Source organism: Pteronotus mesoamericanus, unplaced genomic scaffold, assembly GCF_021234165.1.
Source record: "Pteronotus mesoamericanus isolate MK-2021 breed Mesoamerican mustached bat unplaced genomic scaffold, CSHL_Meso_final contig_164, whole genome shotgun sequence".
NCBI classification, from domain to species: domain Eukaryota; kingdom Metazoa; phylum Chordata; class Mammalia; order Chiroptera; family Mormoopidae; genus Pteronotus; species Pteronotus mesoamericanus.
The window spans coordinates 25,689,221-25,702,256 of NW_026555065.1; the positions used below are offsets into that span (position 1 = coordinate 25,689,221).

At 46.2% G+C, this 13,036-nt stretch overlaps 1 protein-coding gene across 1 annotated transcript in view; it reads left to right on the forward strand.

The window, feature by feature from the left end:
* The first annotated feature begins 251 nt into the window (after positions 1 to 251).
* RASGRP1 (RAS guanyl releasing protein 1) overlaps positions 252 to 13,036 on the forward strand; it is a 78,422-nt gene continuing 65,637 nt past the window's right edge. The window contains exons 1-3 of the mRNA XM_054564072.1: positions 252 to 401; positions 515 to 675; positions 4,610 to 4,794. Of these exons, the coding sequence (XP_054420047.1) occupies positions 252 to 401; positions 515 to 675; positions 4,610 to 4,794 (496 nt within the window). The remainder of the gene's footprint in view (positions 402 to 514; positions 676 to 4,609; positions 4,795 to 13,036) is intronic.

Here is a 13,036-nt window from a genome sequence, read left to right on the forward strand (position 1 = left end):
AGGCGGAGAGGCCCGGGGCGAAAGGGCGCGCTGGCAGCAGCAGGGGCAGCGCGGCGGCGATGCGATGTGCCCCGCCGAGCCCGTCCAGCTGCGCTAGGTGAAGCGGCTCACGAGAGCGGCTACAGCCATGGGTACCTTGGGCAAGGCGAGAGAGGCTCCTCGGTGAGTAGGGGCCCAGGCCCTGGGAAGCACCTATTTCCTTCCTTGGGGCGGGGGCCATTGTGCGGGCAGCCCCCTGAGGCCTCTCGGGGATGGGAAGTGGGGCGGACGACACGGGGCCCTCCTTTACGGGAAGTTGGGGGCCGGACTGCTGGGGGCAGCAAGCTGGGACCTTGGCTGACCACCGGGGAGTCGCGCGCAAGGGACACAAGCTCAAGAGACGGACGCGCCTGGAGTGTCCAGCGCGTCGCAACCGGGAAATGGGGGAATGATCTGGGTTGTGCGGTCCGCGCGGCTAGCGTTCGCCCGGCAAGCTCCGGAATTGCACTGACAGACCTCCTCCCCCAACTCCTAGCTGCCACGCACCTGGGACTCCCACTCGCGGACTTTCCAGGTCGCCAGCCGGCACCTGCTGCGGGGGGCAGGGCTCCCGCAGCGCCACCTGGCGGCCTCTATGGCCCTGCGGATCCCGGAGGGCCCTGAAAGGCCAACTACGCTTGCAGCAAGCAAGGGGAGGTCAGCGAGTCATATAACCTTCTGGGTGGGAACGTCTACCCCACTGTGATTTTAGAGAGATGTTTTAGGAGCGTCTTGGCGTGAAATAAGGTGAAGAGTGACAGTGAGTGAAAAGGTTCTTGTCAGGAGAGAGAGGCTTGGAGGGGCCGGGTAATTTTGAGTTTATCCCCCAAAGGGCTGGAACCAACCACTGCTTAGACAGCACCCTGGGCTGGGCACGTTGTGCACTTCCCCACCTCCTTCCACATGGACCCTAGTGTGACTGTCGTGCCCAGCCCTCACAAGCATGACCAGTAGAGGCAGGAAGCTTTGCCCTGCTGGACTTTATAGAGCTAAAGGTTCTCTGCGTTTTTTTGCACCTGCCTTGTGTCCCTGAGCGCCCAACACTGTATCTTGCACTATATTGGGGGTGGGGGGAGCTTCAGTAGGTTAAACTGAGCCATTAAGGAGCTGGGGAGGGGACAGGACAGGAAGGAATCCTCACTAGAAGCCACCTTCCACTGCAAAGAAAGTTGTGGAAGTTTCCATTATAAGTTGAACTGAGGTAACTTGTGCTTTGAGAGGATTTCACTTGAACCAGTCTGAATTTTGAGGGTCTCCTTCAGCAAACTTAATGGAGCCTTTGCCAATTTTAGCCTCAGAAAACACCTTCAAGTTAATTTATTTTTCCTAGGGGTTTGTTTGTTTGTTTAATTCACCAGGGAGCTGACCAGGAAACATTTGGCTACTATTGTTTAAAAATACGCCTTTGCAGACTAGAGGCTGTTCGGTCCATGGATTAAATTACCTTCAAGAACTGCCTATAATAAAGCATTTTATAAATCTCTGTCTATAGCCATTTATCCAGAAGAGACAGTTTTGGGGGTTTGTCACAAGCAGCAGCCAGTCAAGGAATTGCACGGCAGAAGAGCTGAGTTCCCTAGGTTATGGTGCAGATAACCCCCACCTACCTAGACCTTTCAGGTTGCAGTTTGGTTTTTAGTAGTTTCTCTTATCCCTGGTTTCTCATGCCGCAGACCTCGACTCTGTCTGGGCTCCATAGTTCCCAGGTTGCATCTTTCACCAATCGCCAAATACTCCCTTCCAGTTCTTTCTGCTTGAATGTACCGCAGTCCCTCCTAGTTCTGGTGAAAGCGTCTCATTTGTGAACCAAAGTGGCCTCCCCTACTGCTGACATGAGGAACCATTACTAGAATTAGAGCCAGGGCTGTTTTTGGAGTCCTCAATGGTCAATGCCACGGACTGAGAAAGTGGAATTTTCCTTCTATGCACCGACTGAGATACTGAGGTAGACGCCTCCTGGCCCCATACAGAGGAAAGAGCTGTATGTGGAGGCTCCACCTCTGGTTGCAGGTACCTCTTCTCCAGGGCCAGGGAGAAGTGATGTGGAGGGCCTAAGAGAAAAAGAGACTTGTGCTGAGAAGACCTTTATTTTTCTCTTTTCCACCTCTGCCTTGGGTAGAGATCTTAGTGATAAAAAGGCAGCAGGTAAGGCAGAAAGCTAATTACTCCCAGCACCTGACAACCAGCCCCAGGTTCTGAGATTGTTGTTGCTTCCGGAAGGGGAGGGAGCACAGGTAGGGAGCAAGACAGGGGCACAGGAGGCCTGGCTTCTACTTGTCTCGGCACTGGTGGCCGATCCCATGGCCCTACTGAGCCTGGGTCCCCGCACCTCTAGTGGAAGGGTTTGGATAATGACCACGGAGAGTCCGTGCAGCCCTCGGGTCTGAGGACTGTTCCAGAAACTTGCAGAAGGAATAGAGCCCAAGACTCAGCCTTTGTATTATCAGCTATGTTTTAGGAGAATGTTACCTTTGTTTTAAGCTGAATTGACCATTCCAGCCTCTCTTGCTAATTCTGATGTAGTGAAAGGTGCACAGTTCCAGGCACAGTAACTATTTATTAAGCAGATAGAGCCAGAGGGGCTCTCAGTACTAATCTCAGATCTAGAACACACGAGTTGTACTAGGCTATGTCATTTACCTCTTTTAGACTCAGTTCCAACATCACAAAGTGGAGATAAAATCTCTCTGGGGTGTAAGCTTTAAAGAACACGTAAACCCCCAGCACAGTGCCTGCCTGTCCTCGGCACTCCGTCCACGGTGGCCATTATCCTCTCATTTTCAGCTACCGATCTGATCCTGGGGCTATTGCAGGTGCCGGGTAAAAGTCAGTAACAGCCTGAAGAAACTCGATCACGTCCTGTAACACCAACTTCACCTTTTGGAAATCACTGCCTTGGAGTAGCAGACCCCCAATAGCCAGTTGCTGGTTCTGTCTCATTGGACCCACCAGGTCAAAACAGAGCCCCACAGCCGCTGCAGCCCAGCACCCCGGAGCGATCCTGAAATGCCACTGGCAGGGCAGGGTGTTCCCTGCACAAGTCCGGCTGTGCACTGAGTAGCCCCACAGTTCACTTGTCTTTTCGCAGGGTGGTCTCCAAAGTCCCCTGAGTGCCCCTGCATTTTATTTTGATCTCAGCACTTCTTCGGCCCCTTCTGGGTGAGATGATATCTTGTCAGAGCAGCTTTCCCCAACACTCCACCTGCAACCGATTCCCCCTCCTCTGAGAATATCACACCCCTTACCCATGGCACTTGCAGATTGATAGTTATCTTTTCATGCTCTGGGTTGGATTCTCCAACTAGATTTTTGTATTAAAGAACTATGACCTCTATACAGCAACAGCTAACATGTAATTAGTATGTTTTACAGTTTGCAGAGTGCCTCCTTATAGGCTGTCTCACTGGTCTTCTCTGACCTATGGAATGAGCAAGTACTGAATAATTGATGCCCTCATGTGTCTATCAAAGTATATAGTGAGTAGCTAACGTATAGATCTGAGATGTATTTACTTTTCTCTTTTTCTTGACTCCTTTTTGTAAACTATGAAATAACCAGGTCACAGTAGGGAGAGGAGAATTGACTATGTGCTCAAAGAAGTTTCCAGTGACAACACCTGCCACTAATAAACCTTCAAAGATTGCACAAATGTGTCTCTGTGTGTTTATCTCTTCTAATGAAAACAAAATGCTTAATCAATCTTCGTGTATCATTTTGCAAACGACTTATACTGAGAGGTCACGGCCAAAGGTAAAGCAAGGTGAGCGTGGACAGCAGTGACCGATAGGACCCCTGAGCCGTCCTATACCCAGGCTCGCTCTTTGGGATTCAGTTCTGGAATAAAGCTCTCTTGAGCTCTGCTCCCCACCCCCACCCTGGCCCCCAATAGGTAAAAACCCAAATACAGACTTGATGGACTGATGTTTAATGATAAAAATGACTCATGGTGGTTTTCTGTATTATAATTAATGAAAAACCGAATCTTCAAACCAATAGAGATTTGTCAGAAAGGCAGGACTAACTTAAAATCTAAATACCACCACCCTCACCCCCTGCACACCGGTCCTCAGTCTTTGACATTTCCCCCCAAAGGCCTTTAAAGATGTTTCTGAGGCCAGCTGGGCTTTTACAGCCTCTCTGCAGTTGTTCACATGAATGAATTTACCTGAAGATGGGACCACTTGAAACTTAATTCCTAAGACCCAAGTCCATGACGCTGAGGCTAAAATTTAAAAATTACTGTTAGGAGCTGAGGACGGCCAAGGCAGGCCTGCCGCTGCCTCTGCCTCTCTACTTTGGGAGATGGAGACAGCGGGTCAAAGCAGTCCTAACCCCAGGGGGACAAGCCCTAATTGCAACCCTGAAATCTCACCTTGTTATTTGCTTTGGGAGATGTCTCTTTAACAGCCAACCAGTCAGCTTGGTGCATGTGCCAAGTGGGAGGGGTATGTCTTCTATCAGCCCAACTCCCAGGATTAATTGTGTTATCTCTACTCCTTGCCTCTCCAGTCTGCCTTCAGAGCGTGGAGCTGCCAGTTTGTTGGTGCCCTGGCTGTTCTGCGTGCACTCACTGACTCCTCTCTTTCCTCAGGAAACCTTCTCATGGCTGCAGAACTGCCCCTAAAGCAAAACTAGAGGCGAAGCCAGCCAGCAGCCCCATCCCCTCCCATCCCAGCCTGGCCCAGATCACCCAGTTCCGAATGATGGTGTCTCTGGGACATTTGGCCAAAGGAGCCAGCCTGGACGATCTCATCGATAGCTGCATTCAGTCCTTTGGTGAGTTGGCTAACTGCCCACTTGCATTAAAAAAATCACTGTATTACTTTGTTTTTCCTTAAAAAGTGTGTTATAGAATAGCAACCTAGATTGCATTTTGGCTTTAAAAATAGCTTTTGAGCCTTTGAAACGTTGGAGACAGTGTGCAGTGCCTATGGCACATGACTGTGTGGGCGTAACAGGTCGTGATGAGAGGTGCGATTTAAGTGAGAAAAGTTACTGTGGAAAGTTTGCATTTCCATTTTTCTTTGCATGGAGGTTTCTCTTGTGAAAAATATCATAAAATGCTATTGTGCTTTTGGTACTTTGACTTTTTGTCCTTGTATTCTTGGAGCACACAAGAACTAGGTTACATGAGCAACCACTGTTATCAAACAGAAATTTGAAACTCTTTGAATCATTTGGACAAAAAGTCTTAATAGTTCCCTTTACACTCTGGATGGTCATTATGATGGAATAGGAAAAGATTGGGTAAAGCCAGAATGTCTGGGACTGGAAGATACTGGTTAATAAGAGTTGTGATTGGGGGTCGGAGACCTGGGAATGACGCAGACAGACTCACGTCAGCAGCGAGCTCTCTAGACGCCGGACTCCGTCATCACCTGAGGGGTGCAGATGAAGGATGCAGACCCTGGTGCGTCTGGCAGCAGTTATCTGCCAAGAGGCACTATTTTTTAAAGTCTTACAAGCACTGTGTTTCTTTTGATTGTTATTTGTGAAATAGCGATTGAAAGGTACTCAATATTTGCTCCCTTTAGAAAAAGGAATGGTTAAAGTTGATGGAAAAGTCATAGATTTCCAGAGTCGCTGCTCCCCCCTCAACCCCCCCCCCTTTGAAGCCCTCCTTCTCCCCCCATGAAGCAGATGAGCACCAGTGGCCCAGCGCAGAAGGGCCCGCCCCCAGAAGCCCCCTGGGGAAGCCTGCCCAGGTCCCAGGTAGCAGGACGTGCACATATGCTTGAACTCAGAACTAGGGACTGCTGGCCGGACTTGTCTAGTGCTTGGTCAGGCCTTATTTCTAGAATTGGGAAAGACTGGACATTTCAGAGATGCTTATTTAGTACACTTTATTACAACATGGAAAGATGATTTCCACACTGGTTTAAAACAATGATCTCAAATGTTAGTGCAGAACCACTTGGAGGTTTTCTTTATAACACAATTGCTTGGACGCCTGCCCCCCAAAGTTTCTGCTCCCGTAGGTCGGGGTTGGAGTCCAAGAATTTACATTTCTAACAGGCCACCTGGTGTTGCTAATGCAGCTGATCCAAGTACTGCACTTTGCTGTATTGTTTGTGGTAGACTCTGTAACTTGGAAAAGATGGAGCATTTTTATTGCTGGTTTACCCTTAAGTTTTAGATTTCTATTTACTTACACTTTATTCTTTCTGTTAAGGATGAATTTGGGAGCAGAATGAATGGTTTTCTATTTCAAAGAAATCTCCTTAGAAAATATGCATTTAAGGAGATACGCTAGGACTCAGTGGAGACTGGAGGAAGGGCAGCTATGATAAGTTCTTCTGTCACCTTGTTCCTGCTTCAACAAACTGCAAAGTCCCTTGCACAGGCCTGGTAGTCATATTTACTGGTCGTTAGCAGGGCACTATGACTATTTCATGAATAAAGACTTTTATTCCCTTTCCTTTTCACTATTGAGAAAACAGTGACCAGCAATGTCTTTGTCGCACCTCCTTTCTTTCTCCCATACCAACCATGTAGCCACTGGCTGAGCTCAGGGCTGCTTCCCTAACCTTCAGATAATCGCAACATCGCCCTGAAAACGACATGACCCATTCTGAAGTCCTTCCCGGAAAGGACCAAGCCTAATCCACTCCCTCCTGAAAAAATCCTACAAGGGCAAAAGATACATTATTTCCTGGAGTATGCTGACCGTTAAAGAAGTACCTTAAAATCCCATTGAGTCTAACAGTCTTTTATGCATTATCAGGAAGCGCTGATTAAGTCCCTGTTTGTCCCTGATGCTGTGCTGGGCGGTGCGTAAATGAGGATTACAGGGACTGAACCCCTGTTCCATTATTAGAGTTTAGAATACCTGAGAAGTGCATTGTTCAGGAGAAAAAAAATAGATACAAAAGACAGGGCAATAATAAGTTAAGGGCGGCAAGAATAAATTCTTTACACCCCATAAAGTTTGAGTAAGTTCACTTCAATACTGCCACAGACTTTACAAAGGGGCAAAATAGAGAAGATACCTTAGGTCCGGAGGGAACGGGAGACAGCACTTTGCCTGCGATTTTGAGGCGTTTATCAGTGGACATGTCTAGGTCGGGGAAGGGAGTGGCGCTGAGGCACGGAGGTCCGTGGGGCTGGGGAATGACAGCAGACAAAGAACATCCCACAGCCTCATGCTCCTGAGAAGCAGTCAGAGAATAGGATGGAGTGAGATTAATGTTTCTCTTGAACTTGATCTCACTGGTTATTTTCTCAGCCTTGTATAGAAAAGTTGTTCTATAGAATAAAGTGATCTAGTTTAGCTTTTTTGTTAGAGTTTTAATGCTGTCTGTTTAATAGCCATAAAAAAACAGAGAGAAACAGTACAGGGGTTTGGGAAACGGTGCTTATTTTTCAGTAATCTCTTACTTCAGACCTTGAATTTCGCCACTTCTTCCAACTTGGAAAAGAAAGAAAAAAATTACTTTGGCTAATTAGTTAATGCACACTCTCCTGCTTTCCCAATCTCCCCTTCATGTAGTTGCTTCGAAGAGGTTTGAATTGGCTAGAGCTATGCTGTCCAAATACGGTGGCCACTATACATGCGGCTATGTACATTCCAATTAATTACAATTAAATCAGGTGTAAAAGTTAGTTCCTAACCTCACTAGTCCTATTTCAAGTGGTCAACAGCCACAAGTGGTAACTGCCTATGAACAGAGTCAATAGGAAATATTTCCATCATTGCTGGACGTCCGTTGGGCCTGCGGGACAGGGTAGGTGACTGACTTGGAAGGGAGGAGCAACAGGCCAATTTTTCTGGAAACGGTGGGATTTGCATTTTTCTAGCACCCCTTGGTGATAATCTGAATACCCCTGAAGGCATCATGGGCATTTGGCAGCCTTAACTCTCTTGAGTATTATTAACCATTTGTTACCACCCACACTGTACTCAGAGGATGGACTTATTACAATGCTTTTAAGAATGGGCGATCAGTGTGTACAAATTAAGGGGACTCATGAAGGCATGTGGCAGGCCTCCCAGTGTCACATACAAGGTCACAGATTTGTGATTAGGAACTCAGAGTATTGAGTCAGTTCATTGCTTTAACCATGAAGCAACCCACCCCCACCTCTGTTTTATTAATTGGAGGTCATGCTTTACATTCTCAGCATATTATTACAAATTAAGCCTCTCTTCAGTGGAGCATAATGAGGCAAATCATCACAACCTGGTACATTTATGTCAAATGTACATGAATCACACCATCTGTCTCAGAGGTGGGAAAGACCTATGAGATCATCTAGGCTTTTTAAAACGTTTTCACTCTATGAGAGGGCTGCCAGCATTTGTGACCCAGCGGAAGGCTTCAGATGTCCAAATTCACTAATGTCCTTTTCTGAGTGCAAAACAACTTCTGACAGCCAAACGTATCCCAGAAAGGGACTGTCTGCAAGCAGCTCTCCTGCTCCCCAGCGGCGCGTGGGAGGAAACTCTACATCTTTGTCTTACCTGTCAGTGTGAAGGGAAATGCAGCTTAGCCTAGTATCTTATATTTTAGAATGTTGTTGCTCTTTCCACCCTTGGAATTCCATATGTATTGATTTCTTTTAAACTCAAAACAACTCTGAAATAGGCAGGTGAAGCGTTATTGTCTCCTTCGGAGAAACGACACAATAAACTGGCCTCATGTCCCTAGTTTAAGGAGAGAACATGCTGCGCACATTCTTCTTCCTCTGTCCCCAGCAGCCACCTGCAACCTGAGTCGGGCATGCTGGGGTCCCCCTCCTGGGACAGGCCTCCCTCGGTTCAGGGGAAACCGCGTGCCACACAGAACAGGCCTGCACCTGGGCTCACATTCTCTCCCAAATTAGAAACTAAAATCTATGAAATGTAAGAACCATATATTGGGCCCCATCTTTATACCAGGTGTCTGCCTGAAATTCTCTCTTGAACAAAGTGTTAATTGACTAAAATTATCATATGCATTGTACTAATGCTATCCAAAGACCTCCCAAACCAGAAATACCCGAGAAGTAATAGGTGTATTTCCCACACCATGGAGCAGTGGATGTTTAAAGCATTGTATAGACCTTAATTTATGAAGGCTAAAATGTTACACCTATTTTTAAAATCCAAGCCAAAGAAGGCAAACACACAGTTGTTGGGGCCACATGGTTCCCTCCGGGAAGGTCAGGCATCCCTTACCATTCTGCAACTTAGAGCCTATGCACCAAAGCGAGGTGCCCACAGGCAACAAGAGCATAAGGCCAGAAGCCGTGGGCAATGATATCCAAGGGCACTCGGACCCAAGAAAGGGCAACTCCAAGAAACAGAGCCAAGAGTAGGATCAGGGAGGTGCCCAAAGCCTTGGCCACTGTTGATGACAGGCCCTCCGTGAAGAAGACCACAGTCATCCCAGTCGCCTCCTTGGTGGAACCCCCAGTCACTGAAAGTCATGGCCACACAGTTGCACAAGTAAAGGATGGTCCTCTGGGCACACGCTTCCTAAGGCTTCTAGGCATCAGAGCAGCTCCCAGCCACGGCTGTCCTTAGCCTCTGGAGTGAATTAATTAACATTCTGTGATCAAGATGCTATTTATTCCCAGGAGCCTCTTTGCTGCATCTTTGACAGGCTGCCGTCGCCCCGTGCTCCAGGCTGGCGTGTCTGCCCTCTCATGGGTGTGGGTCACCGTGACAGCCACCCTTGAGAAATGCGAAGATGGGAAACCCCTCCTCTGTCTCATCTGTGCTCCTGTGGGGGGTATTCATAGCAGGCCTCCCACTGTAATAGAGAACAGAGGCAGTCAAAAATATTTATGCATGAGGTTGACAGTGTCTCAGGAATTCTGAGCATTTTGGTTCAGGAAGTTCATCCAGAGAGGCGAGATTGGCTGCTGAGAAGAGACAAGCAGACAGGCGGGTAGTAGACTGATGGTGGTTGGACACTTACTGTGGGCTCTATGGGCTGCTGGGCCTTTACCTGAATTGGTGCCATTGATTTTCACAACAACCCTGTGAGGTGGATGTTCTTTATTCTTTTAATTAATAGGAAATTGAAGTTCAGGGACATGAAAGAACCTAATAGGAAATTGAAGTTCAAGGACATGAAAGAACCTGTGGAAAGTGGCCCAGCTCATTAGTGAGAGAGCCACTGAAATCCGAACTCTGGGCATTTTTCTCTGAGGCTTACATTCTCTCCGTTCTACCGGAGACTCTCCAGCCTTAACGTGAGCAGAATCCTGAATTATGGGGCAGGGGGTGGCGTTCTACGTGCAGATTCCTGAGGGTCCACTCCAGAGATTTCCGTTCGGCCAGCAGCCACTGTGGTTTTGGTGGAGGTGACACGTGATCTGATTCTGAGAAATAGGGTCCCATGGCACGCTTGCTTCCTGGACGCCCCAGAGCATTTTCTTGGATTTTCTAGGAAAACGTGGAAAACCGGAAGGGTACAAATCCACTGAGAAACAACAGAGCCAAGTCGGGTTTTCAATTCCCTGAACTAGAAAAGCACGTGGTGAAGCCAGCCACCTGGGTGTCTCTAAAGCAGGCCCCAGATCTAATTAGACAACCCTGAACAGGCTTATGACCTTGGGCCCACTTCTTTCAGATTCTCCTGCTTTTCTATTCCTTCTCAACTATAGAAACTCCCTTCAAAACTTCCATCTTGTTCATCTTTGGCCATGGAAATAAATAGAATATGGGTGTCTGTTATTACTGTGGTTTCATTCTTTGCATTCAAAGGCCACATCCCTGTTCTGCATTTCTACCTTTAGGTTTGCTGTGGGGCTGTGGAGCCTTGCTCGCTAATGTATGTTATGTATGTATGCCCATCTCCCACGGGTCAGAGGCCGAAAGGAGGGCTTAGCTGCGGGGAGCGGTACGACAGGAGTGGGGGTCTGGAGAGGTGCTTCCAATGAGTACTTCTCCAAAAGTGCCCCTTGTTCAACAGACTTTTTTAAAGCCATTAGTTGACATGAGAGTTACTAAGTTTGTGATGGAAACACATTAGGTAATAGTGTGAAAGCAAAAGCCATGTATGTGCGCAGTAATTGACTGAAACAGCGGTGATTGGGCCACTGGAGACCCCTGGAGAAGGTCATCCAAAGTGCATGCCCCACCCCCAGACCCACCTCCTTGAGGTAGGACCTGCCCGTTTGTGCCTGGAGCAATTACAGCCACTGGGCATGGTGACTTGCTCGGCGGCAAGTCCCCTAGCTGGGGTCCTCCTAGAGTGGCCGTGAGGAAAACAGCAGGGGTGGCGGGCAAGGGGAAGCAGGGCCAGGGTCGCAGACACTCGGCCTGTGCAGACACGCAGGAAACCGCACTTGATTTAATGCTGTCACAGTCTTTGCAGATAGCAGAGTGTTAAATTTTCAGAAATTTTGTGAGCCAGCTATTAAACGCAGTCATCATTACAAATTAAATTGTATAAATTTACAAGATAAATCCTCAAAAATCATTATTTTCTACTATGGTACCATATTTTACTGTCATCTGTGCTCTTGAGATTGTCTGTTGACATTGACTATGTTGGGAGTATTTACATCGTGGAAATGGACAAGTACTGCTGACCAGGGCTTCCTCTTAAACCCCAAGATCACACCGCTTTCCCCGGCTGCACGGGTGCTTAGACAGCGAAGTGTCGAGGAGGGAAGGGAAGCTAAACCTGGAAATTTAATTCTGTATCACCGAATTAGGAGGAGGGACTCTTTGCTATTGTTTTGTTTTTTCATCTAAGTATCTTATGAAACAACTCTCCATGAGTTCTTTGAAAACAAAGAACATTATACCTTAGAGAAAAGGAACATTATACCTTAGTGAAGTTGAGAAATTTTCTTAAAAAAGTGACAGTAGAAGTTAAAAGCTAAGACTGAGATTCTCAGTCTGGAGTCAAAGTTATCACTCTGGGGTTTTTTTGTTTGTTTGTTATTGTTGTTGTTTGTTTTTTTTAATTTACCTCCTCTGGAAAGTCTCCATGGTTTAACAATCCCGTATTTCTGTCCTCCTAGACTTCAATTTTGTGAATTTCTGTTCTACATGTATTATATGCTGTCTCTATACATGTATACATGCTGTCTACATGCATTATATGCTTTGTTTCTGACTCCATCTGTTTAATCATTTGCCTTTATTTCATGCTACATAGTAACAGGTTTGCTAGATAGATAGATAGATAATATATGTGTCTCCAAGCTTTTGTTGAGTACATTTCCATAAGTTTGTTTGCTATATTTCCAAAGTTGTGAACTGTCTGTTCATATCCTTTACCTATTTACGACTTTCTATTCAATGTTTTTTTATTATTAGAGAGTTGCAAAAGCTTTTCATATTAAAAAAAGCTCATAACTCTTTGAATATCACTTGTTCCAAGCATTTTTTCCTTAGTCTCTTTTCCACTTTTATATTGGTTAGTGAATTTCAATGTATAGAAATTTTACATTTTTAATTTAATTAAACTTGTCCAAGTTTTCTGTTACCTTTGGGCAAGTGCACAAATGGCTTGAAAGAGTCTTCAAAAAAAATTCACTAAAGTCAAACACAGCCTCTCACACCACCACCAGCTGGCACACTGATACAGACGGGTTCCTAAAATATTCACCTAGTGGTGGCAGCCTGTGCAACAAGTACTACAAGGGGCCTGCCCTCCAGAAGATAATTCTGTTTTTTGGGGGGGTCGGGGAAGTCCCACCTTGTATACATATTCTTATTTAGTTCTCATTCTTTTCTAAGTTCTTGTATTTACAAAGACCTAATTGTAACTCAGCTCTTATATTTACTTCTTAAATAACTTTTAAAATTACTCATGCTCATTTTAGAAAACTTGGAAAATACAGACTAGCAAAAAGAAGAAAATTACAGCTATCCACTCTGCCACCAAGAGCAAGATAAGCATTGTTGGACCATCTTCCTAGATCCCATTTGTGCATATTCGCATGTACTGTAATCACATTAACTTTCCTATGGTAGATCACTGTAATTAACTCTGCTTTCCATAATTCACATTTTAAACAATTATGCTCTAAAATCAACATTAGTATTTATAAGGAGACATGCTAGCACAGAAAG